General features: G+C 41.8%; 1 protein-coding gene across 2 annotated transcripts in view; it reads right to left on the bottom strand.

Moving 5' to 3' along the window:
- The window catches only part of bckdhb (branched chain keto acid dehydrogenase E1 subunit beta), a 53,001-nt gene that overhangs the window by 25,903 nt on the left and 2,901 nt on the right, over positions 1-24,197 (bottom strand). For both annotated transcript variants that reach the window (XM_085802774.1, XM_085802773.1), the window contains exons 4-8: positions 21,904-22,037; positions 19,751-19,906; positions 16,779-16,887; positions 12,943-13,040; positions 10,785-10,895 (exon numbers count right to left, since the gene is read on the bottom strand). In XM_085802774.1, the coding sequence (XP_085658900.1) occupies positions 10,785-10,895; positions 12,943-13,040; positions 16,779-16,887; positions 19,751-19,906; positions 21,904-22,037 (608 nt within the window). The remainder of the gene's footprint in view (positions 1-10,784; positions 10,896-12,942; positions 13,041-16,778; positions 16,888-19,750; positions 19,907-21,903; positions 22,038-24,197) is intronic.

Raw genomic sequence — 24,197 nt, 5'->3', positions numbered from 1 at the left:
TACTGCACAGGAGAAATAGAAGACTAAAGTGCCTCGTTTTAATTTTTACACCCATTTTCATCACTCTCTCTCTCTACCTAGGGGCGAGTGACACAGTACAGTGCTTCGTGCTGATGACGGGTTATAGTCTGGCTTTTTATTTAAAAAAACAAACAAAAAAACTACAGAGTAACCATGGGGAGCAATCACAAAGCATCTTCACTCTCAACGACTATGAGCACGTATGATTTTTCAGTGCGTCTTGCGTGTGGATTTGCCATCTTTAAGGCTGCACTTCTCCAGTGAGTGACACAGGGAAGAATTTGAGAAATCTCCAGTGCCTAGCTGTGGAATGTGAGCAGGAGCTTACCGCCAGGAGGAAGACTGGAAAAGAAGTCAGTAGCAGACAGACACACACATGTGGGGGGATCGGAGGAGACGCAGAGGGGACGTTACTCTTACTTTCTGGTTAACCACAAACAGACTTCATCAACCACAAATTCTGTGATGTACACATGTAATCTAGATAAATTATCCAAATGCCTTAAACTGAAAAGGCCCGGTCAAGGCTTTATGCATATTGCAGGGTTTCATTCGGCCGTACGTTTCAGCAGCGACACCCGGAGAGGGAGAGGGAGAGACACAGAGAGAGAGAGGAGCTGGATCCATCACTGACAAAACAACCATGAGTAATTTTCCACTGATATAACCACCGAAACACTGCTGCAGTACGACACATGGCAGAGTTATGACACACGCACACACACACACAGTGGCCAAAAGGCACATATGACCCCCCCACACCCTGCTTTTCCCCTTAAATCCCCTCACTCCCCTGACTTCAACCTTACACTGGCTCTCTCTGGCCCCACATGTTTTCTTTCATTCCCTCCACAAAGTCCTGCTGGTCGGGTCTACACAGCTCAGTGTTAACACTGTAATTACAGATGTGGGCTACAGTAATAAGAATGCACGGAGTGGGAGGAGTTACTTTGATTGTTTCCAGTGTGTGTGTGTGTGAGTGAGGGAGAGAGAGAGAGAGAGAGAGAGAGAGATCCAGATTGAACACAGAAATTGTCTGGATTCAAAAACAACCTTCACTGCACTTTTCATTTCAAGAAAATACCATTTTTAAATCTCCAAAAAACACATCTAATAATACTGAATAACAGCTAATTAATCAAAAGAGTTGACATCTGTGGTTCAATCTATCCAAAAATGTCATTTTTCCGCACACAGAAAACAGTGTTCTCTATTTGAAGCGCTCTTTTGTTGACTTAGCAAAGTTTTGACAGTTACCTTCGAGAGCCGTTTGTTAGGTCTTATAATTTTGGCCAATCACCAGTGTGATCTCAGATAGCAGACACACACAAAAATTGAAAAATGGAAAATAGCATAAGAAAGGCAAAATCACTGGTTTCTTCACTCCACAAACACATGATATTAATATCATGTAGAACAATTGACTCAACAATTCAAAATAATTAGCAGATTAAAAGACAAATAAAACAATACAATGTTTTCTACACAAAGTATGTATATTTCACCCTCAATTCACTTTATATGTGCAACAAATACGGAAACTTATAAAAAACAGAAGCTATAAAATCTAAGCTCGAGCTTCGTGGAAAGAAAACATGCCTTTTGTTTTCTCTTCTAACCCACAAAGGAAAAAAAGCTCATTATGATTCATATCTCTGGCCTTCTGGACCAATATCACAGAAAACTTTATCTGCCATGTTATCTCACATAATTAGCGATTATTAAAATGCTTTATAGCTGCTCATAAAATTCTTTTCATAGATTCACGTAAGAGAATGATTTATTCTGTTATTCATTTTTATTGCTTTACCGCTATTTTCCTTATTTTTTCTCCCTCTACTACTGCATCATGCTCAATTATCGCAAGAAGAAAATAAAGTCTAGAACTACATTTTAATAAGAAATTAGAAAAGCATGTCTATGTGCCATTACTACTGTCCAGATACTTTTTCTCCTAACCTTGCTCTTATTTGAATAACACTAATCGAAAATACAGTGGAAACAGGTTCTTCTTAATAATTACAGCCCTCATCATCTGGAACCCACCTGTTGGTAGTTGTGATTTGCTGCTCTACATCATTATAATGACAGGCTCAAGGTTCCTCTTTCAAATTGAGAAATGAAATGGGTTGTCAGTTCTGCTGCAAGTTCCGCAGTCAGCTTTCATGGAAATACAACGAACAAATGAGCCGCTGAGACGAGGCCAGGGGGGGATCTACTGCAAATGAAAAGTGATGTTGCTGAGTTCAGATTATGGATGCTGCCATATCTAAAAACTCAGGAGCGGAGATAAATCTGGTGGTGGGCTCGGAACAAGATGCACTGAACGAGTTTCAAGGCTGGCTTTAGGTGGAATCAGCGCAGTGACGACTTAAATAAAAACCTCCTGTACCATGTTGACATGCAACAGGCAAATTAGGATCAAGTAAGCGTGTGCGGGACCAGCTTTTGCCAACAGACTTGCTTCGACAAGTTTCCACAAGGCCGTTCAGAAAACCTGGCTTTGTTGGACGAGCTCCACACATTTTCTTAGCTCAACATGATAGTAGCTGAGGCACGAGGATAATGAGGCTGCTGTGAGCGGTGGATGTCGCAGCAGACTTCTTAAGTGGTGAGAGAGGGAATGTGTCCAGCCCTTGTAAAATATAAATTTGTCACTTTTCTCTGGCTTCTGAACAATCACATAAAAAAAAAAAGTAGAAAAAAGAGAAATATCATCGTTTATTTTTTCCACTGACCACCTGTCAAAAAATAAATGCTTCAACTTGTGCAATGGTTAATAAGCTGACATCATCATTTACTCTGTAACCGAGCTCCGGGTCTCCTGTGAGTGGAGTGAAACACTTGATGTTTATTATGGAGTTATTAAAAGCGCTGCTGCCAGATGTGGCAGAACAATCCTGTGTCAAAACTGGGGAAACGGAAAAACCCCTGGCAGACTCCTGCCATGAGGAAAACTGATCAAACTGCACACTCACACACTAATTCTAACACACAAACATTGTGACATTACGTCGAAATTTCCAAAACAATGTTCAGAGGAGGACGAGGGGAGTGGGGTTGGGGGGGGTGAAAAATCGGAGTGTCAATATTACTTGTTTGGTTTTCCCATTGAAAGACAGAGCCAGACTCCTTTGGTAGTCATAAATATTAAAAGCTCGGGTTAAAACTGCTTCTGAGTTCTGGGTTTATTCATTATTAAAAGACGGTTTTCCATGTGAGAAGGCCAGGATCAGTTTTGCATAAATACAGACAATCACATATTCTGTGAGGTATCATCTCTTTAATGATAATGTTCCATATTAATGTGTGGCGGCGACAACTTTAGAATATTTTCCGTCGGTCCGCGGCGGACTGCTCTGCTAAAAGTTTCTTCAATGGCAGCTTTAAGTGATAAATTATCCACCCCATATAATTATGGTAGGTGGTATTAAAAACAATAACCGCAGCCATCTAGACGGGAACAACACGCTGGACTTGACACTGAACAGAAAACACTGGCTCGCAGACACAGAGTCCGTTTGCCTTTGTCTTTTTCCACCTCAGGGAAAAACAAACAAATAAACCCGAGTGGTGTGCTGTGCTGTGTCCTGTCCTGACTGCTCTGTGTTTACCTGCCATCTCTGACTTAGGACACACATTACAGCTTGGAACCATTAGGAAAGAGAGTTAAAGTGGGGGCGAGGGGAGGGGGTTGATAAGGAAGTCTTATCTGCACCATGAGTCAACAGACTACAGAGCACTCAGAACATGCAGACGCTGCCGCCTGCATCACTTCCAAGAATCAGAACAGATGCTGCTGCACATTCCTCCTTAAGCCCCCCCATGTGCACACACACACACAGACGCACAAACCTCTTTGTCCTCTATTAAGCATTCATCAAATTCTGTCCTTGTTTGTGAGCGATGTATTATTTACAGTGGGGTCAAAAAGCCTGAGAGAGAGAGCACAAACGGTTAAGCTGTCTCAGCCTTTTGGACTCCACTGTATATGCTGTAAGACTTGAGATAGCAGTGCACTTGTGCACCACGAGTCCTTAAGTGATTCCTCCTGCAAGTGTTTTTGAGGGTTGAACAGGTTCAGCCAAATTGGTTGCATCACTATGAGGGCTGAGGTCCAGACAGCGCTGCAGTCACACAGACTTTAGCCTGAACGCCGGCCAAGAGACACATCTATCGAGCGAGAAAGTTTACACACGTTTAAGAGAAGACAATGAACTGGAGGAAAAACTGTTACCAGGCACACTCGGGACCTGCGGGGCACCTTGAGTCAGAATCGGCTCTGATCCCAAATATTAGTACGCTGCAGTTGGTTTGATAAATCGACATCCAAATTTTAAAGCGCTTTAGCAAGATTACACACACATCTCATCCCAGGAGACAAGAAAACAGTTTGACAAGTCCTGATCCTGACAGGTTTGAACAATAGCTGGATCTTGCAGTCAAAAAAAAGCTCGTTTGAAACATCAGGCTCGGCAATTCTCACTACATCATACGGCTTTGAGCGATACGCATCATGTGAATTGTAGATACGGTGTGAATAATGTGATCCTACTGCATCTGAAGTAGCCAAAGTCAAACTGAATGTCTTCACAGAAGTAAATTGCATCCCTGCTTTTTGTAGAGACCACCTGTTCACATTGTTGTATTGTGGTGTAGAGATTCTTGCTGGAAGTCACGTAGCCACAGTATCCCTAACACAGAGCCACTCTGCACTTTCACAGCCTGTCCCAACGTCCACTGCTGTGACCAGTTAGTGTTTAACTGAAAAATAGATTCAGTTATGCAGCGATTTCAATGCATAAATTCAGGGATGGATGCACGCTGGGTAAACAAGACCACACACGGAGCGTACAGGTGGACGGCAGAGACTTGGTTTATGATGGAGGAGGGATTGGAAAAGGTTTTATGGACATTTTTTTATACATATATTTTCTTTTCAGCTGTGAAAAGCTGTTGCCATCAGAGGTGACTGTTTGATACTACTCAAAAGACAGCGTTTGGACACAGTATCACTTGAGGTCTTTTATAGGAGCAGATGGGACTTGCAAATTCATAGGCTAGCGGAGACTTGCTAAGAGGACATGCCCTGACTAACCTACTCCCTGTGGTTGAAAATTAAAACAAAATCTGTGGGATGATTCCAATAATAGAGACAGGCGGGGGGAAATGACAGACTAAGCTTTGTGCTCAGCGAGTAACTAAGAGATACCAACACAACAGAGGCTGTAAAAACAGCTTCTTTCCCAGAAGATATTACCACTCCTTACAATGACAGGCTCTTAGCCCACTACATCCTGTGGAGTTACATCTTCATAGAAGCATTAGTGACTAGTCAATGAGCAAAAAGGAGGAAGAAAAATTCGCTCTCATCTCTCTGCTGTAAGACTGGTGTGTAAAATAATGTACAAATGGGTCACGAGGGACAAAGAGGAGGAAAAGATCAAATTAGTCCAGGGGATACTATGGAAATAAGTGAAACAGTGTAATCTCACATGAGTATTTCTCCAAGCTTTTCATTAGTGACAAGCACAAAAGCGAGTTGGAGTGTTTCGGCGGGTTTTTCCTGCATGATGCAACCGCATTTCGGTCACATCAGTCAGCTGATGTCAGCAGGATTGTATCGGACAGGTCTGTGTGGGGAGGAAGTTTCTGCATGATTGTGGCTCCGTGATGGAGAACAAGACCAAACACAGGCCTTTTTGAGGACATCCACTAAGTAGCCCAGGTACGGAGGCTCCTGTCTGACAAGACCTCCGTGTGTGTGTGTGTGTGGGGTGCTGTGGTAAGTGCCGTCTCTAATCAAGGTTACAGAACCAATGAGTGTGTCATGGACCGACCCTGGTGAGCCACTCCAATTCTCCGTTGGCCGGATCTGGAGTCTGGAAAACCTGAGAGTTAAGGCTGAATCACCAGTGGTGGACTAATACAATAATGGGAGCTGAGATTTTTTTTGTACTACCGACTGCTCAGCTACAAGCCAAGTCAAACAAATGCGAACGCATGTAAGAACAGAGGTAAATGTTGGCTGAGCTGCGACCTGAAGGACAATGAAAGCCGTAAAAACAATAGGGAGTGAAGCTGCCCGCTGAGCGAGGGATCAGAAGAAAGCTCTTCTGCTGCATGTGTTCCCAACATGAGCGTCTTTACACAACTACATCTCCACACATACTCTGACCAAACACGACAGGGAGACTTTCCACAGCATATCATCTGAGCCATGGGTCTGGCAGAGGTAAACCAGCCATTTTGTTTATCCCTTAAAGAACGACTATTACATTTACTGGACCGCTGTAGACAGCGCGACAAAATAAAATACACTGACTTTTTCTGTGCTTTTACAGAAATTTCTGCCCATGATTCCCTTTGTCAACAAAAGGGTCGAATATATTTAGATCCAAGTATAGCTGGTGGCTGCCAGAATGAATCCCTCAGGAAACAGAAAGATGGCAGGGTCCTACGGAGCGCTGCCTTAATGATCTCTCATGCTGAAAGACACATCATTCTTCATTTATTTTATACATCCGTGCTCAAAAACAGCACTCGGGCTACATATAAATCAGCTCACCGCATAATCCAGTCACATATACACACACACACACACACACACACGTCCGTGACTGAAAGATACGCAAGGTAAATGTGACTCATGGAACATGAAACATTTAAATTGGCTGCCAGCAGCCGGATGTGTGTCTGCAGCCTCACACACTGTCTGTGCACTCGCTGCATCTGACGGCCAGTTAATAAGCGCTACAAAAGGCCAGCTTTAGAGGGATATGCGTACGCCGGAAAAGCTAGACACCAGGTGTACAATCTTTTGAATTAAGAAGTTGACAACTCCCTCTCCAGCTAAGAATAGCACCAGACCCCAAAATCTGTTTACCAGGGGATAACACCCCCCTTCAAAAGGCTCCGCCAGCTCTGGACCTCACACCCACATACAGTGGGCAAACATGGTGAGTTGCTTTTTTTTTTCTTTTAGTATGTTTAAAAAAGCAGTTGTTGTATTCTACCTGACCTCAAGGATAAAACAGTTACCTATTATTCACAACATCTGATATTCTTGTTGAATGCAAAGAGCGCCTCCTGCAGAGAGTGTAATTATGCAAGTGCATTATGGATGTTTTTTAGGTTAATGAGCATCTTAATGTTTGTTTATGATGTGGCTGTTAAGAGTCAGCCAAACCCATAAAGGTTTCATTAGGGCAGCTTAACATGCAGGAGCTTCTGAGGGACTGTGCAGGAAGTTGCTGTTACTGTTGCTTTTTTTTTTTTTTTTTTTTAAGGAAAATAAACTAATAACGAGTTCAAAATGTTTCTCAACGTCTTTACTCTTCCAAAACAGACAAAATGACAACAACAAATCACTGATGATGAGCTCAGAAAGATACATAAGAGTAACAATTGCTGGATACATGTTTATAATTTCATGTTTTATATGATCAAAGTGGACTAATAGTCAGGCTAATTAGGTAGATTTCCTCCATCAATTAATCATGAAGCAAGTGTATTACATGATTTGATCTGTGATAAAGTGAGAGTCAAAAATCTCCAACATTCACTTTTTCCTGCCTCTAATGAAAGTTTAATACTTTGCTCTGTTTTATATCATTGTAAATTGAAAGCCTGATTTTTGAACAGCTGCTAAGGCAGAACTAAAAAATACGAAAACCTTGGACTCAATGAATTTATGATGTGACCTTTTCAATACTCTGTGACTACGGTCTAGACGGCTAATCAATTCATGACAAAAAATAAATAAATAAATGACAGATTAATCAGTAATGACAGAACTTTAGTTGCAGCCTTGAAATGGTGCTCTCTGTATAATTTTAACTACTTGTGCATGGGTGGGTTCCAGTGTGACGAAACCCTTAATGTCTGAGCACCAGCAAAGCTGCAGCCACAGAACCATTTAGAAGTGATGCCAGCCCAGAGCAGCTGTGCAGCACCCAGTAGTTAGGCCACCATGTGCAGGGTTACTGAGTACACACAGGGCCGCATTTCTCATCTCATGCATTTGTATATATTCTCTTCTTTCGTGCAGAAACATGAGTGTTAAGAGTTTTTTTTGTTTCATATGGATTTTGAAAACACATTCTGAGCATCTACCACAGAGGCCAAATGGTACTTTCAGACTGTTTGCACAGGAGACAGAGATTTCCATGATAAACTGTTAATTGGTCAGTTGCCAATTAATTTAACTGATTAAAAAATGTGTGGCACAACTATAAGAAAAAGTAGAACAGTTTGTTGTAGTACCCAGTTGTCCCACTAGGTGGTACTTCTTACTACCCAACAACATGGAGTAAGAAGTGTTTGCTGCCTGCCCGTTCAGAACCGCAGAAATTACAAAGCAACAACACCTGCTTGTCTGTTTGTCCCCCATGGCAGCCATGCTAACGAACACTATGGTGGCGTTGTTGTCTGGCGTCTGGTCGGTATAATCCAGCTGCAACCTCTGAGGCTGAAGACTGAAGTCCAAACTGAAGTAACAAACACTGCAGTTCTTTGAATGACCACTTGAGGCTGGCTGCAGAAGTGAGTCATTCCTCAGAGCTCCACGTTAACCGATTGTTGTTGACCGACTCTACAGCAGAAAAAAAACATTTGTGCAGTGTGGTACAAAAACTGGTTTTGGTCTCTATGGCCAATTTCCTTTATGAATGTCAATGCAGCCAACTATTGATTTCTACATCACTGCAGTATAAACGGTTCAAATAGCCCTTGAAGTGCAAAAAAAGAAAGAGTGTAAGGTTTACAGTGATGGAAGTGATTAAAAACCAGACAATCTTTGCATTACAATGTCTGCATTTTTCATTGAAAACCAAATTACACATAAAACAATTTATTGCAACACTGTAAGTTAATAACAGCTTACTGTTTAGGTTTCAACTCGTTCCATCATATGGTAAGTGAGTTAAATGTAATCACAAAGAGCATATAAACAACCCCGTGTAATTCAAGTCCAACTGCATCTGTAGCATATGTAGATTCCTTTGTAGCAACACAAGGCAACGTTCATGTCGAGCGCTGCAAATAAACAGCAACAGACACTAAAGGTTATCTCAGCGTTGTGCCTTCAGCACCTTTTATGCATCCGAGGAACACGACAAGATATTTTATTCTGGCTTTGTGCATCACACCGGTGCTGATTCCACCACCTTTTATCCATTCTGACAAGTCTTACATAAGCTCAGCAGCACCGCAGGACTCTTTCCATCTGACTCCAGTCAGAACATCTGGACATTTTCCCTCTGTGGTTCAGATTAATTAAAAGATACAACCAAAGCTCTTAATTTGTATTCCCATGCATATATCTGGGTGATAATGATCTTTATTTCGTTGGGAATCGATTCCAGGGCCTTCGCTGAGATTTTTTAATAACTTGATTAAAAGTCTCTTTCTGTGCTCAGCCAGCAGAACGCAACAGAAAATAACGCTCTCGACGGAGACATTGAGGAGAGAGAAAAACACTCCAGGGATACCAGTGTATCAGTGTAATGCAACAGCGGCTTTACTGCCAAATGTGAAAGGAGCAGGCTGTGTGTGTGTGTGTGTGTGTGTGTGTGTGTTGGTTTATGGGTGTGACAGACATTTAAGGGGGCATTTGGTCAGAGGAAATGACAAGGAGAGATGATGTTGACAAGCCCGAGGTGGCAGGCCTGGCATTAGGCCCACTAAGCAGCACATAAACCCACTATTCAATTTCATGGCAGCAGTTTTAATGGGCCACTACTTCACTTCAGAAGTCTCCTCTTTGAACAAACAATCTGTAACTGACTGCCACTCACTTCGAGCTGCAAGTCTACAGTGCCAGAACAATACTACAGTCTCTGCCATCAGTTCCAATGGACTCCCTATGAAATTACTACCCTCCTACCGCAGTTTCATCCTGCGCTTTAACTGTTGGTTATAAGATTTGCTTGGCGGCAGGCGCAGCATGGTGCTCACTGACAGAGTCGCATGTTAACCAGAGGAGCACGAAAATTGGACAATAAATATGCAAAATTAAAACCTATCTGGTGAATGTGCAGCATGTGATATGTTCAAGGCCCATTTAAAAAGCAGTGATCCGTGAGCGGAGAGGATGCAGACACGTGGTTCGGGACCTGCTGTGCAGCTCCTTGAGGTCTGCCTTAATACACACCTTTGGTTTTCATTTCCAAAGAGCTTTTCAAAACATCAGACTCTCTCCTGCTGGTTTAGTCTGCCGACGTTCGCCTTTGGTGAGCAGGGAAAGAATCTCTGTCTGACGCTGTTCTCCAAACTGTCTTCCATCGTGCTCCTTCCCCCCCATTTTAAAATAAATAAAGATGAAATACCCACTGGAAAGCAACTCGTTTCTCTAGGCCACCCCAATTTAAATATTTTGTTTTGGTGAGAGCCATAGCCTCTGTAAGACTGAGGCAACATAAACTAGTAGTCAAGTCTTAGCAGCTGTGGAAGGAATCCTGTTTATCAAGAACCAAAGAGAATTGCACCGGCCAGAGGAACATTGCTTCATATTGCATCAAAATACATGACTTTTTGGTAGAAAGACTCTCATGAATGAGAGCAATATTTATACCAAAAGGCAGTTTTCGTGCCTAAGTAATTATCTGTATATTTACAATGCGTTTCAAACCACTTGCCCTTATACATTAACAGTGACTCAAGTGATGCCCCCTCCGTTTTTATGACTTGAAAACAATTACTTAGCAGAAAATGTGAAGAGAATGTCACACAGTTTTATGTCTTTTTAAGTGTATTTGTGTTACCTTGCAAACAGTTTCAACATCCCAAGGCAGGATGGTCTGTAGGTCGATGACTTCGCATGACACTCCCAGTTTTTCTTGAGCCATGGTGGCCACCTCTCTCATCACATGGATCTAAGTGTAAAGAGATGAGTTCATTGTTAGAGCATAAAATCATTCATGCATTTGTTGTTCATTTTGTTAGGAATAAGTGAAATTTACCATAGGAAAAGATAATACCATAGAAAAGTTAAGGTGATAAACCTGTATATAGAGATACTGTGAATAACCCTTTTAATGTAAATAACAAAATGAACACAACATTTTCCAATTCATCAGAAGCATTTAAAGGGCCTTTCACACCGAACGCGGTATGCGCTGCGCCCACCGCGAGGTACAGCGCAGACGGGCGCAGAGCAGGTCGGCAGCGCGTACACATATGGCGCGAGTTGTCGTCACAGCGCGCTGCGCCCAGATTAAACATTTTTTAATTCGGGCGCAGCGCGCCGCCGCGGCATGCGCCCACCTCGCGTGCCGCTCAGCTCGGCGCAGAGCCGTTCGCCGGTGCGCCGCGGTAGCACGTACACAATGAATGGGTTTGCTGCCGCCTTCCGCCGCCTGCCGCGTTCGGTGTGAAAGGCCCTTAACTTTAATCACTGGTCTTTTGTGTTGGATTACTATGCAATGATAAACTGGTTCCCTCACATCCAGCTATCATGCAGCATTTTCCTTTCTGTCTTGTAGTTTTCCAGCCTAGCGACAGAATGACAGTTTGGCGTCGAGTTGTTCATAAAGTTAGAGAAACAACAACGAAAAGATTGACTGTACTGTTGTGACATATAAGATTAGGCCTGCAGCTTGTTTCTGAATAAAGGCTGCAAGTATTTCCCCATGGAGTGTGCAATCTGAGAATTTATGTAGCACCTTGACCTGCTCAATAATCAAAAATGACATCTTCTGCAACAAGGGAACTGTACCTCACGGTGCAAATAGGGTTTTTTTTGTAACATGTAAATTAGCAACCTTTTAAGAGCTATACTGACATGCAGGGGGTAAAAAAATAAAATAATAATTTAATCATTGTTTTCTATTCCCCTACAGAAACCACAGCATGAGGTCCATCAGTGCCTAATAAACACAAAGTTGAAAACAGCGATTTAAACCTTAAAATACGGTACGGGGGTTCATCCCGTTATTTCATCACTTCAGTTATAAAGTACTCGAGTTCACCAGGTCCATGTTTACTGGCAGGCGTCGCTGGCTGCTTCTAAACAAGAATCGCAGTGATAAATCTGAATCATCAAAAAATAGTAGAGTTGTCAGCAGTTACGACAGCTTTAACGATACAGAGCCTGGCCTCAGCCTAACAACTGGGCTCAAGTATTATTATCCGCAGATACAGTGGACCTTTCTGGGGAAGAAAACATTGATGGAGAGACGGACAAAACCTCCTCTGTTCCAGTGATCAGAAATGTTCTCTTTATATGAGGACTGGACACTGCTCCAATTACTCCACTCCGTGCAAGTTGTTTTCTTTACTCATCTGCACAGGGCCTGACAGACAGGGGAAGTAATGAGGTAGGAAAGAAGAGTGGCACTTCAAAAAAAAAGGAGAGCCATGCTTTCCACTACTTTACTGGATCCTCTTTCTTCTCCGTCAGCTCTTCAACAATAATAGTGGCTTTGATGGCAACGTTTTCTCCTTAACGCTCTCCGACGCCCCCCCTATGCTGCAGGTACATTACAGGCTGGATAAGCCTGCTAAAGTGGCCGGGTACAGTCGAAGTCAGTTACGACTCCTGGTGAGTCTCAGGCACCTTCATACGGAGCTGCAGAAAATAAAATCTCTCTGATGAAAAGAAAGGCAATAATGGCAAGTGTGCAGCAGACATGTAGTGTTAACACGGAGATAGCCAAGAACGGCCCTGATGCTGTGGAGATGTCTGAGCTGATACAGCGGCAGACAGCCAGCTGAGAGACCCCTGCTGGGACGGAGGCGGCTTGTGATGGACTAAATTTAATCCTCTGCTTTCCTCTGTGGCTTTAAACGTCTTTTTACGGGGAGATGAGACCGGGCTCCTTATTTTTCCTGTGGCCATGGAAAATGATCCAAAGATGGATGGCAGCTCAGAACTGCTCAGGTCATCGGCAGAGTGCGTCAGTGCCACATGGGATCACCTACCTGTGTCCCCCAGGCAACCAGAGTGACGTCGCTTCCCTCCTCTATGACCTCGGCCTGCGACAGTGGGATGGTGTAGCCCTCCACAGGAACCTGCTCCACTGTGGAATCACACACACAAACACACACATTCAACAAAAAAAATCATTTATATTAATCTCGCAGCAAATACATTGCATGTGAGCTCACATGAAAAGTCATTAAGGGTCGACTCCGAACCCATTTATTCAGCATTTTTATTATGTACCCTGTGGTTTTCAAGTAAAATACTCAGATTCCAAACTGACCGTACCTCTAAATGATAGACTAGATGACGATGAAGTGGTGAAATGACAAACCGTCAAAGAACACAAATTCAGACTAGAACATTTTAACTGGCCCAGTTCAAATGCTTCTTCGTGCATTTTCCAGAACCTCATTTGTGCGTGTGCCTTTATCAGCACAATCGAGCGCATGATCTAATGAGAACTTTTGCCAGCTACACGCTCGTAACCCCCGAATAATCTTGACAACAAAACGTTGGCGGGATTGGATATCAATCAGAAAAAAGGGGCCACATAAACGGAACATCAGTCCAAATAAGCGGGGCCTTGCAGCCAGCCTCTCTTTGAACCAAAGTCCAAGATAAAGCGCATGTAAGTATATGGTTTGAATAATGGTTAATAATGTCTTGGAAAACTGAAGCTCACTCATGGAAAACATTACAATGAAAAGAAAAAAAAAACTTATCATAAACTCAACTGCCATAACTTTTAAACACATAGCTTATTAGCAATATTGATACTGCGCAGACACAACATCTACCACTTTAAATCTCGTTCCCCTCATGGTTTTGGCTGCAAAAACTAAAATAAAATACAGAGCACAGGATCTAAAAGTGTGAGTGAATTTCGAGGGAGCCGACCAGCTAAAAGCATTCCTACATGGCAACGCATGAAGTCAAAATTACAATTAGGCAGAGTAATTATACTCTGCGGAGACGTGGAGACCTTTCTGGAAACCTTGAATGATTTCCATAATCCTTTCAAGCCTTCGAGGAGCCGTAAAGGAAAGAAAAATTGCCCATCTCAATGACTTACTATGCTACAACAACATAAAGGGGCTTGGGTGAATCATGTGCAACTTCTGGTTTAGCGTTCCAGACTAGACAGAAAATAGGCCATACGAGTGGAATAATAGCATTTTGCAGAAAGTTGAAATTGAATTATGAAAACTAGGTTAAGGTTTAATAAGTGGAATCTCAGGCCCTACATGACAGTGTGCTTCAATGAGGGAAACGTGTGGTTCTTATTCTCTTCTGCACTAGAAAAACAGGAGGCCACTACAATTAAAAACATGACTTCATAACCCAGGCAGAGATCATTAGAGGCATGTGGACCTGGCACGACAGTTGGCATGCTCTCTGCTCTGCCCCTTTAGGAAATCAAAATAACTCCTGAAACGCTACCACGACTGAACACTGAGTGAGACGGATGAGTGATATTTCGTACAGCTGTCAAAACATAAAGAGTTTAAAAAAGAAGATAACCAGAAACAAAAAAGGGGACAATGAGTTAATCAGGGTGTAACCAGAAAATGTGTTTCTTTTAAAGTGAAAAATAAAATAAAATAAGATACAGGACTTTGATTAACTAACCCATATCTTGCCACAGCCTCATAAAAATGTATCCAGAACATTTTATATTATTCCAACTGGAAACGCTGCAAGAAATAAGAGTGATTGAGACTTCCCTTACACAGTACATCACCGATGCACTCTCTCAACACTTCCCCAAAGGGATACTAACCTACAACCTGTGCCAACGCAGCAACAACACGAGCAAAAACCCCGCAAAGACATTGGACACCTGCTCTGGTTTGTCCCTGTTCAATCACATCAGTTTGAGACATGACGCTTTCGTTATATCTTCATATTTACAGTGATTCGCTCCGACAAGGCGCTATTCATTGCAGCACACATGATCGTAATGGGACCAGTCAAATGTCAAAGAATTCTTCCACTGAAGCTTAGGCCAACGTAGCTTTGACAGTTTATTAGGCCACAGCTGTGAGGTATTAAAGACATCAACAATGATACAGGGAAAGATTTGCATTTATGTGTAGTTGTATATGAGTATATAGTTGTCATGAAGTGAGTTGCAGTTTGGGCCCTGTTGTTCGAGTCTACGTTTACATTGCAGCAAATTGGCACTATTAAAAGTTGCTATATTTTCAGTTCCTATTTGCACTTCAGCCACTGGTGTACAGACAATTATCACATTTAAAGCTAAAAAGGACTGTCTTTTTAAAAAGAAATAAAAATTCAGACTTGACTTGGATGGATTTTCACAAAAAAGCTTTACATCTCTCCTCCTCCTTCAATTCTGTCGTTCTCAAAGGCTGAAAATCTCTTTCTGCATAACTACACAATACAACAGGAGTCATCATTAGCAGTCTATATAGGTATAAAGGTCTGGTACTAAGATTAACAGTATGACATTAAAATGTTGCAGTCAAATCAATTCATTCTAATGAAACTGGTATATATATATTTTTACAAATCAGCGGATGAACCTATGAATAAGATCTATCGACCAATAGCAAGCTCTCGACAGTGCTGACCTTTGAGGAAATGGAAAGGTGGGAGGTCTAACATGTAGCCATAAAGTCTAACATGAGAGACGCTACCATAGGTTATTAGGTTTGTTGCATTGCTCAGTTTGAATTAACCTCCTCAGTATGAGAATAAAATGTACAAATAAAGGTACAAATAAATCTTAACAATAAATGACGTGAACATATCATTTCATTAAATAAGCTAACATATTTCACTGTGTTCTTTTTTTTAATTCAATTTTTTCTTTATTATTGTTATATTTCACAGTTTTCAAGCATGTTAGCCAAATATATCAGCTTGAAGAGTTTCTTTCCCAAGACAAAATGCCAGGAGGTGAGTAAACACCAGTGTCCTGAGACATTAGAAAGAAGCCAGAGAAGCTGTTGGGAGTAGTGCTCACATGTCCCAGCTTGCTAGCGTGTTAGCAGTTAACTCACCAGCTATAATACATATATTTTTCGTTAGCTTATTTGTCTTTTGGAAGTAGCCATAAAGTTTCAAGAAACAAATTCCTCATCATGTTTTGCTCCAGGCTTTTAATCCTACCAAAAAAACAAAAAAGCAACAACGTGGGGATTAGATGAAAAATGTTTTGGACACTGATCACTAACCTATTTCCATGACTGAAACAAACACAGCAGTCAGCTGTAACATTTCACAGTCTCATCTGGCTCTTATCAAAGCGGGAAACTAACAAAACTTGTGAAAATCTTTGAGGCTGGTAGTACCAATCTGTTCCGGCTCTGTCTTTCATTACTATAACATCATCTTCAGACCTCCAACACCGTCATCATCAGGGATATCGAATTATCATCATCAAGCCAAGGGAGTACTGTTTTGCAAAAGCTGCCAACAGCTGTTAAGAGTTTATTACGACTTTCTTTTTCAACATCTATTTGCATGGCAGCCTGTCCAGAGCCAAGCTGGCCTGAGGTTTAACCATGCTGGCCTGGACTCTGGTGGGGAGGGGGGATTCAGCACGGCACTGTCAACACTTCACAGCCCATTTAGATGGTCTGCTTCACACTTGTGATCCTGCTGATCTCACTCACATTGTTTGCAGTCCGGCATATTGTTTGTCTTGTCTCACGCCTCTAAAAAGGCAGAACATTTGTTTTCAATAAGGAAACCAGGCGAGCGGAGAGTGGGACAGGGAGGCACGATGCTGGAGGGACAGGTTAACCAACATAAAAAAAAGGCTTTGCGAACGTGCTGACTTTTGACCTGGACTCATCCGTCTTACCTGCTGCTCTGTACAGGATCTTGGGCTCGAAGAATATGCAGGGATTCTGGTCGGCGATGCAGGAGAGGAGCAGCCCCTTGGCCTGCACTGGGCCGCGGGGTATTACAACCTGAGGAGCGCAAAACACACTTAATGAGGCTACCATATCCATACTGCAGGAAAATATTCAGTCCCACGATGACCTTTATAACCGCTTATTACTAACAGTAAACAGGATGATGTACCGAGGCCAGAATTCAGCAATGGAGATGGACAGAAAACCCGAAAAAGCCGGGCAGCAACAATATTTTTCTCTTCCTCCCACCTGTCATTGGAAATTGTGTCATATGATTACGATATCGAAGCTGAACCTGGTATCTAGTTTAAATTTTGGGTAGGATGGTAACAGCGGACCAGATGGAGCAAAAAGTGCTGATAGTATGCACAAAGATTAACATTCATCAGGCTGACCTTTGCTGTGAGACAACATGTTTACTGCTCTCAGCAGTGGTTACTCACAGTGGATGAGCTATGGCTGTAAACCATGTCAGCCAGTCATTCCCAGTCTGTGGAGTATGAGAAACTTTCAAGATGATGAGGATGGTGATGATGATGAGAGGCATGCTCAGAATTTATATCTGACACTTTATACACTTGTTTACTTTGAGCACATGCCGTTATCCCATCTACACCAGCGGTGTTTGGTGTATACAGCACTGCATCCTTTATACGTCTAGTGAAGTCTAGATTTCTGTAGGCGCAACAATGACTTTCCTCCACAGGAAGAATTTTGCACGTCGGACCTGATGCTTACATGCGATCACTTGCCCGTTCTAAATAAACACAAACATAATTTGTTTGCAAAGACCACATGCTGTTGTTTTTAGTCAGTTTGTGCCTTCAAACACTGTGAGCCTTTTAAACCATTTAAAATGAGTGATCACAGTCTACAATGTTAGAGGTGACAAGCACTGTCACCTGCAGCACTGACACACAGTGTCTTCATTAAAAGATTTATCTTCCCCAGGTGGGAAAAATGTAAACGTCAAACTTCAACGTAACGATGTGTAGAGTATCAGACTGTTCAAAGTAGTTTGCTTTGTCATCCAGTAGAGGGAACATTGTCAACATTTCTCATCAATTAAGCCATTAAATAAAAATGTAGGCGCACAACAGCAAGCAAAGCAAATGCTAATCACTATAGCAACACATCTGAGAAGCAGTGTGTCTTCATGGCTTCCTTGCAACAAGATAACGCTGTTCTTTGTAATATAATGTTGACTACAATGACTTGTCTGCTAACCTGCCAGCCAAAGAAAACACATGAGGCAAATGTACAACTTTGTGTGTAGGTCTATTTCTTTACCCACGCATATCCCTCAGGACCTTATAGGAAGCTTTTGTAGGGCAGAAAAGAAAAAAGGCATTCTATGGGTCGCACTTGAAATAGTTACGATGAATTATGTGCTAGTTCAAACTTATCTGAACTTGACATTTTGGTGAAAAAAAAAAGATAGCCCTGGAGGCGAGTGGCTTGCGTCATTGTTTTGTAAGAGCTCAGTTCATCCTGCACTCAGTCAAATACCAAACTGACGTTTCAAGATTTACGCTCTCAAACACAATGTTTTCATCTTGACAGAGAGAGAAAATTATTTAAAAAAAAGATGCATTTACAATTGTGATGATCGATGATTTCAAATCATAAAATAATAATTTCCTCAGTCAATGCCACTCCCACCTAAAAATGGACTTTATTGCAGTTTTATTGTTTGCCAAATGAAAGGAGCATAAAAGGCCATTTTAATATTCTTCAGGAGTTTCCTAACAGACAAAAGTTTTGACTTCAATAACCTGGAGATATTTCTGTGGATTCAATCTTTTTTCACTTGAAAGCAATTTTAAAATTAGACAGCGTGGTTTGGAAGAAAGTCTGAGATGTACGACAGAACTGGGCACATTTCTACTGGGCAGGGTGAGGAGTAAGAGATGGTTGAGAATAGAGGTTGTCGTGAAAACTGCATTAGTGCGTGTTTAAGAAGCACTGTTCTGGTTAAGATATCTCAACAAAAGTTTGTGTTCTCACAGGATGCACCGAGGGGAAGTGAAAAGCCAAAACTCTTCCAGCCAGCAGAGAAAGAACTGGAGGAGGACTTGATACCTTGGGAATTATATTACTCTTTTGAGAGTAGACAGTAGTTTTCACCTTGGTTTTCATCTAACCAACTCCCTTTATCTCACCTCCACCTCTGGCACTGACTTTCAAGATTTACATTCCCCCCCCCCATGCAAGACATTCCTCTAGATAATGGCTGGTATATGTCATATCAACGATGTTTTTAGTGCCTTTTGATTTATTGCTGGTGAGTCAGTTCTTGAGACAACATACTTGTAAAAACAAAGTCCAAGTTTTTCTCCCAGATTGTTTTGTGGATAATGTTGCAAGGATACAAAGTTGTTTAACAATGCACCTGTGGCCCTGTAACAAATACAGTTCCCTGCATTTTAGGGGGGCAGCCTCAGTTGTGTTTAATAATGACTGTTTGATAATAACTTTACAATGGTAATTCAATTATAAAAGGTCCTTTTGCTACATTTTCAGCCCATTTCTTTGAGTGCCAATAGCATGCAAATGAGGCTGGAGGATATGAGAAAAGAAGAATTTGTTGTTTCAGCTTGGAGAATTTCTTAACTTGTTTTTACTTGTTGCATCACTGAGAAAATCATTTGTATTCATTGCACTTATTCTCTACTTTCTTGCAGTGTTTACTTTCTCTATTATGGTTCTATTAGCATGAATATAACCAACGACTGTAAACTTGGACAGCAACAACGTAACTGGCCCTTTTCATAAACCATAGTGTTCTGCCAGAGTACTTGAACATGTATCAGGACATGATGTGAAATTCCAACATTGCAAAAACCGATAAAAAGGGACTATAGAAAGAAAGAGAAAGGTAATACAAGTCCGGACTTGTAATGAATGCGTGGCTGACCTTGATGCCAGGGCAGTGGGCGAAGAAGGCCTCCGGGCTTTGAGAGTGGTAAAGTGATCCGTGACCGACACACCCCCATGGAGCCCGGATGGTGAGGTTGCCGCAGTCGAACAGGTTGCCAGAACGGTAGCGGTACTTGGCTGCTTCATTGACTATCTGAAAAAAAGACCAATACGAGTCAGGGTAATACAACCCCAGAAAACAATGTGGAATACCTGAGTTATTGCAGCGACAAACACAGTAAGTTTCAAGATATCAACAGAGAATTTGAAATTGTAATATAATGCAGTGAGGTTTTATGAGGGCGTACTGGTTTATACCACCTGTCAGGAGGGAGAATCCTGATCTGTTTTAATGAAAAAAGGACCACACCAGTGGCCACTGAATTTCGGCTTCATGTGTCAGGTCGGTCTCTCTGTTATTCCTCTTAAAACTTTCAAAAAACCTACTTCATTTTTAACGATCAGGATCACCTCAAGTGTCTGGTTTCTTTTACCCAGCTCCTCAGTTTCCTCCGCAGATACATGGCCTTCCTGCAAAAAGGTTTTCCTCCCTGAAACTCAGGTGGGCTGTTAATTCAGATTTTATGTCTCTCTGAGGTCAGTTTGGACTGCATTATTTTAAGCGAGAGCGCAGAAGGAGAGACGGAGCCCACTCAAGGCCCAACACCAGATTAAATCTACTCTGTCTGCATCTCAGCAGGAGTCTGTTAGAAACCAGCTCCATTATCACACATTCTGTTTTATGTGGCCTTGACATAGCAGGGACTCGCATTCATCTCGTCGAGGGTGAGAATACGCAGTGACGCTAGTGTCAACAAGTCTGCATGGTAAAACGGCAGCGCTATACCCACCGTCCTGCCACATTCATCTTCCTCAGGCAATCATCAAAAGCAGAAAAGGCATTGAAATCCTCTTTGTTTGTGGATGTGATTTTTCTAAGATGGACTATAGAATATAAAATGAGGAACTTGAGGTATTTTTATTAGGCCCATGTATCCAACAAGAAGTGTTCTGCACAAACCATATATAAAAGCAACTAAATTAACTTAAAATAGCAGCTAAACGTGAGAAAATGGAACAGAATCTATTTTCATCACCCATTGTTTCTCTCTTGCATTATTTTCAACAGGTATGTATAACAAGTACAACATACTAACTTAGTATCAAGGAGTAGAATAATGATTGTCATATATTCCGTATAATTCTTAAACCACAGTGGAAATTTTGACTCGCCATCGCAAGAAAAGCACAGGAAGAAAAAATGATTAAGCTCACCTAAATGGAATGAAGTTGTTCTAAAACTTAAAAGTCACACCTGTGCTTTTCCTGTAATGACAAGCCAAGATGTCCTTGTGAAACTAGAATGTCCGCTTCCCAGTTATGTGCCTTCTCCTCGGAGATTAGTTTCAGGTTACATCCCTGTTTTATACAGAGTCACAGGAAATATCAAACATTTGTGTGAAGGCTTGAATAACTAAAAAAGATCTTCTGAGGTCAACATGAGCTTTGAGGAGCAAAGTCTCATCAGTTTGTCGTCCACGTGACCATTTTTTAACAAAGTTGAAGAAATTTCTTCAAGTTTTTGTGGCCATATTCTGTTCACAAAGTCCAAACAATGTTTTCTGATGTCAGCACACCCTTGACCTTTGATGCCAAAAATCTTACCAGTTCATCCTTAAAGGTCCAGTGTGTAAAATGAGGGGAAAACAGTGACATCTATCTATTCAGATTCTATTATTTATCCATTAAATAATTATATTGTTTATTTATGAACGTGAAACTCTTGAAACATGTTCTCTGGTTGGCTTTTTCCATTGCATACAAATAATAAAGTTTCCTTGACTTGACCTTGACATGGCGGCGCAAGATGGCGACACTCTCTCACTCTCAAGAACCTTGCTATATGTATGTATATATAAAAGAAGAATTATAAGGCTATGAAAAACAAACGGATTTTATTTCACAGCGATTATACACTTGTACAAATATTCTTTGGTAGTATATTCAGAATTTGCCAATAAACCTTGACAAATGTTACACACTGGACCTTTAAGCCCTGAATGAATGTGTGTGCCAAATCTGGACAGGTTTTGTCAAGGTGTTGCTGAGAATGGGCCTCGACACATGGACGAACAGATACACGGTGCCTACCTGGTCAAAAGCAGGATAGATGTAGTCAGCAAACTGGATCTCAGCGATGGCGGTGGCCCCAGCAACAGCTACACCAATACCAAATCCCACAATCCCCTGCTCACAAAGGGGAGTGTTGAAGACTCTGTCCTTGCCTGTGGAGACAGAAGAGAAGGAGAAATATGATGAAGAAGCTGGTGTACAAGGAGCTAAAGGGAATACAGGTGCTAATTGTTGCATCAACTTCCACACACAGAGTTGTAAAGTGAAAAAGGTGTGGCCCACTGAATCAATTTATCTGATTAGGGTGACAGGCCACCGGTTGCAGCGGGTGTTTGAAGAGCAGCAGGGTTTGTCTGATAACACAGCAGAGGTTCACACTGCACACTTGGGTGATGAGAAGGCAAAGAATACTCTCACTTAAAATGCCATGTAGTCCTAAAATAAATGAAGTGACAAGCTGATGACTCCTCCTCAGCTGTAGCTAACCAACCCTGTGATGTGCACGCAACCCCCATGAAGTAAAAACAGAAAAAAAAAGAAAAGGACCGACCATTTTCCATTCTCCACCCTATAATATGGCAAAGAGCCACGAGAGTGGGTGTCTAAATTTGGATTTGTGTGTTATTTTCTGCTCTCATCTTTGTGTATTTGCTAATTTGGTCGTTTCTGTTCTGCTGGGAAGCGTGCTTCTCAGCAGTAAAAACTCTGCCCTCATGTGCCCTGCTCTGTGCTCACAAAGTTCAATTAGCAACCGCAGCACCACAAACCCTTAGAGGAATGAACAATTAAGTGATCAAAATTTAGTGCCTTACTGCGCAGACTGAACCAACCTCAAATATGCAGCCTCATGTGAAAGTGACAGTTAACGACATGTGTGTGCGCGCGCGAGAGTCCGTGCTTCTGTGTGTCAGAACAGTGAGACAACTGAGAAGCAACACAACACATGAATATTATAAATAACACGTTAACTGTTGAATGCATCGTTGTTCACATGAGTCCAAAATACAACTTTAAAATAGAGGGCAAGTTTGGAGAACTTTTATAGTTGGTGCTGTCTGACACCGACGCTGCTCTCAGTGAAAAAAAGGCTAAACACATTAGAGAGAGAGGGAGAGCTGGTCAGAGCGCGGAGTCAATGTGCGCTGCTGTTTTCAGGGAAACGGCACTCAGGAGAAGCCAGTAACCAATGGCGGTGGGGCTGGATCGCCGAGGCGAATGCATCCGCCTTGTAAAAAGCCACTCATATAGTGTCCACCCTGCATTAACCTCTGTTCTGTATAATGGCTGCAGGTGGCAGAGGTGTGCACCATCCCTTTCAGCTGTGAGAGGGATAAAAACAGCTTTGCGCTCGTCACTGTACACAAGGATGAGATGAGATGGAAAATAATGATCCCCCTCCAAAAGGTCAACACTTCTGACGTCAATGAAAACAAAAAGGCAAAGCTGGCTACTGTAGGATGGATTTGAGGCTCCTCATCATTAAAAAAACAACATCAAAAATAAACCGATAATGAAATCTATTGACATCCAATTCATTCATGCAAGTTGTCCATCAGGACAAAAAAGAAAAACAATTAGGTAATATAATCATACAGCTGCTGTGTTATGGGTATTCAACCTGTTTTGAATTTAGTGGGAGAGACAGTTGGACTTGCAATTTGCTCCCAGAGTTGCTGAAAATGACATTTGCACAAAAGGTTGTATATAATTAATAGATGTCGAAGCAACTGGTCAGAAACACTGGCTCTTCCTCTGCACAGCACAAACCTTGGACATGCCCATATAGCCTGTATATTACAGAAAACTGCTTTAATGCCATTGCCAATGTCATTAGTTACTTTTGTCCCTGAAGCAATTGATCTCCATGATCTTCAACTTAAGGTCCAAACTGAAACCATTAGCTTGGTTTTAAATGGCAGATCACTGAATAATACAGGGGGACGTACATAAATCAACAGTTACGTAAACTGTGGATGCGTTTCTCTTCATGGTTCCTACTTAGAAATAAGTCGCAGGAGCAGCTACATCCCGGCATTCCTTTTTCATAGAAGACGTTTGACGTTTTGTCGTTTCTCAGTGAGAAAACAGGTGTAAATAATAAATTCCATTTAGTGGCTTCAGTCTCAGGTCACTAGTTTGGTTCCTGCTGGCTCGCTGTCACGCTGTCAGGGCTTTACTGAGACACTTGAATCGAACAAAGCCATTGTTAATGTTATTAGTAACACATGTGCTTTCCTTACTATGACAAGTTAAATGTCTTCTGTGGAAAACAGAGCAGGGCTGCAACAGTTTCTGTCTGATCTAATTCAGCG

Source organism: Trachurus japonicus, chromosome 16 (assembly GCF_045865225.1).
Source record: "Trachurus japonicus isolate A0001 chromosome 16, Traja_1.0".
NCBI classification, from domain to species: domain Eukaryota; kingdom Metazoa; phylum Chordata; class Actinopteri; order Carangiformes; family Carangidae; genus Trachurus; species Trachurus japonicus.
Note: the sequence above shows the minus strand (reverse complement) of the source record. Positions and strands in the feature narration are given on the sequence as shown.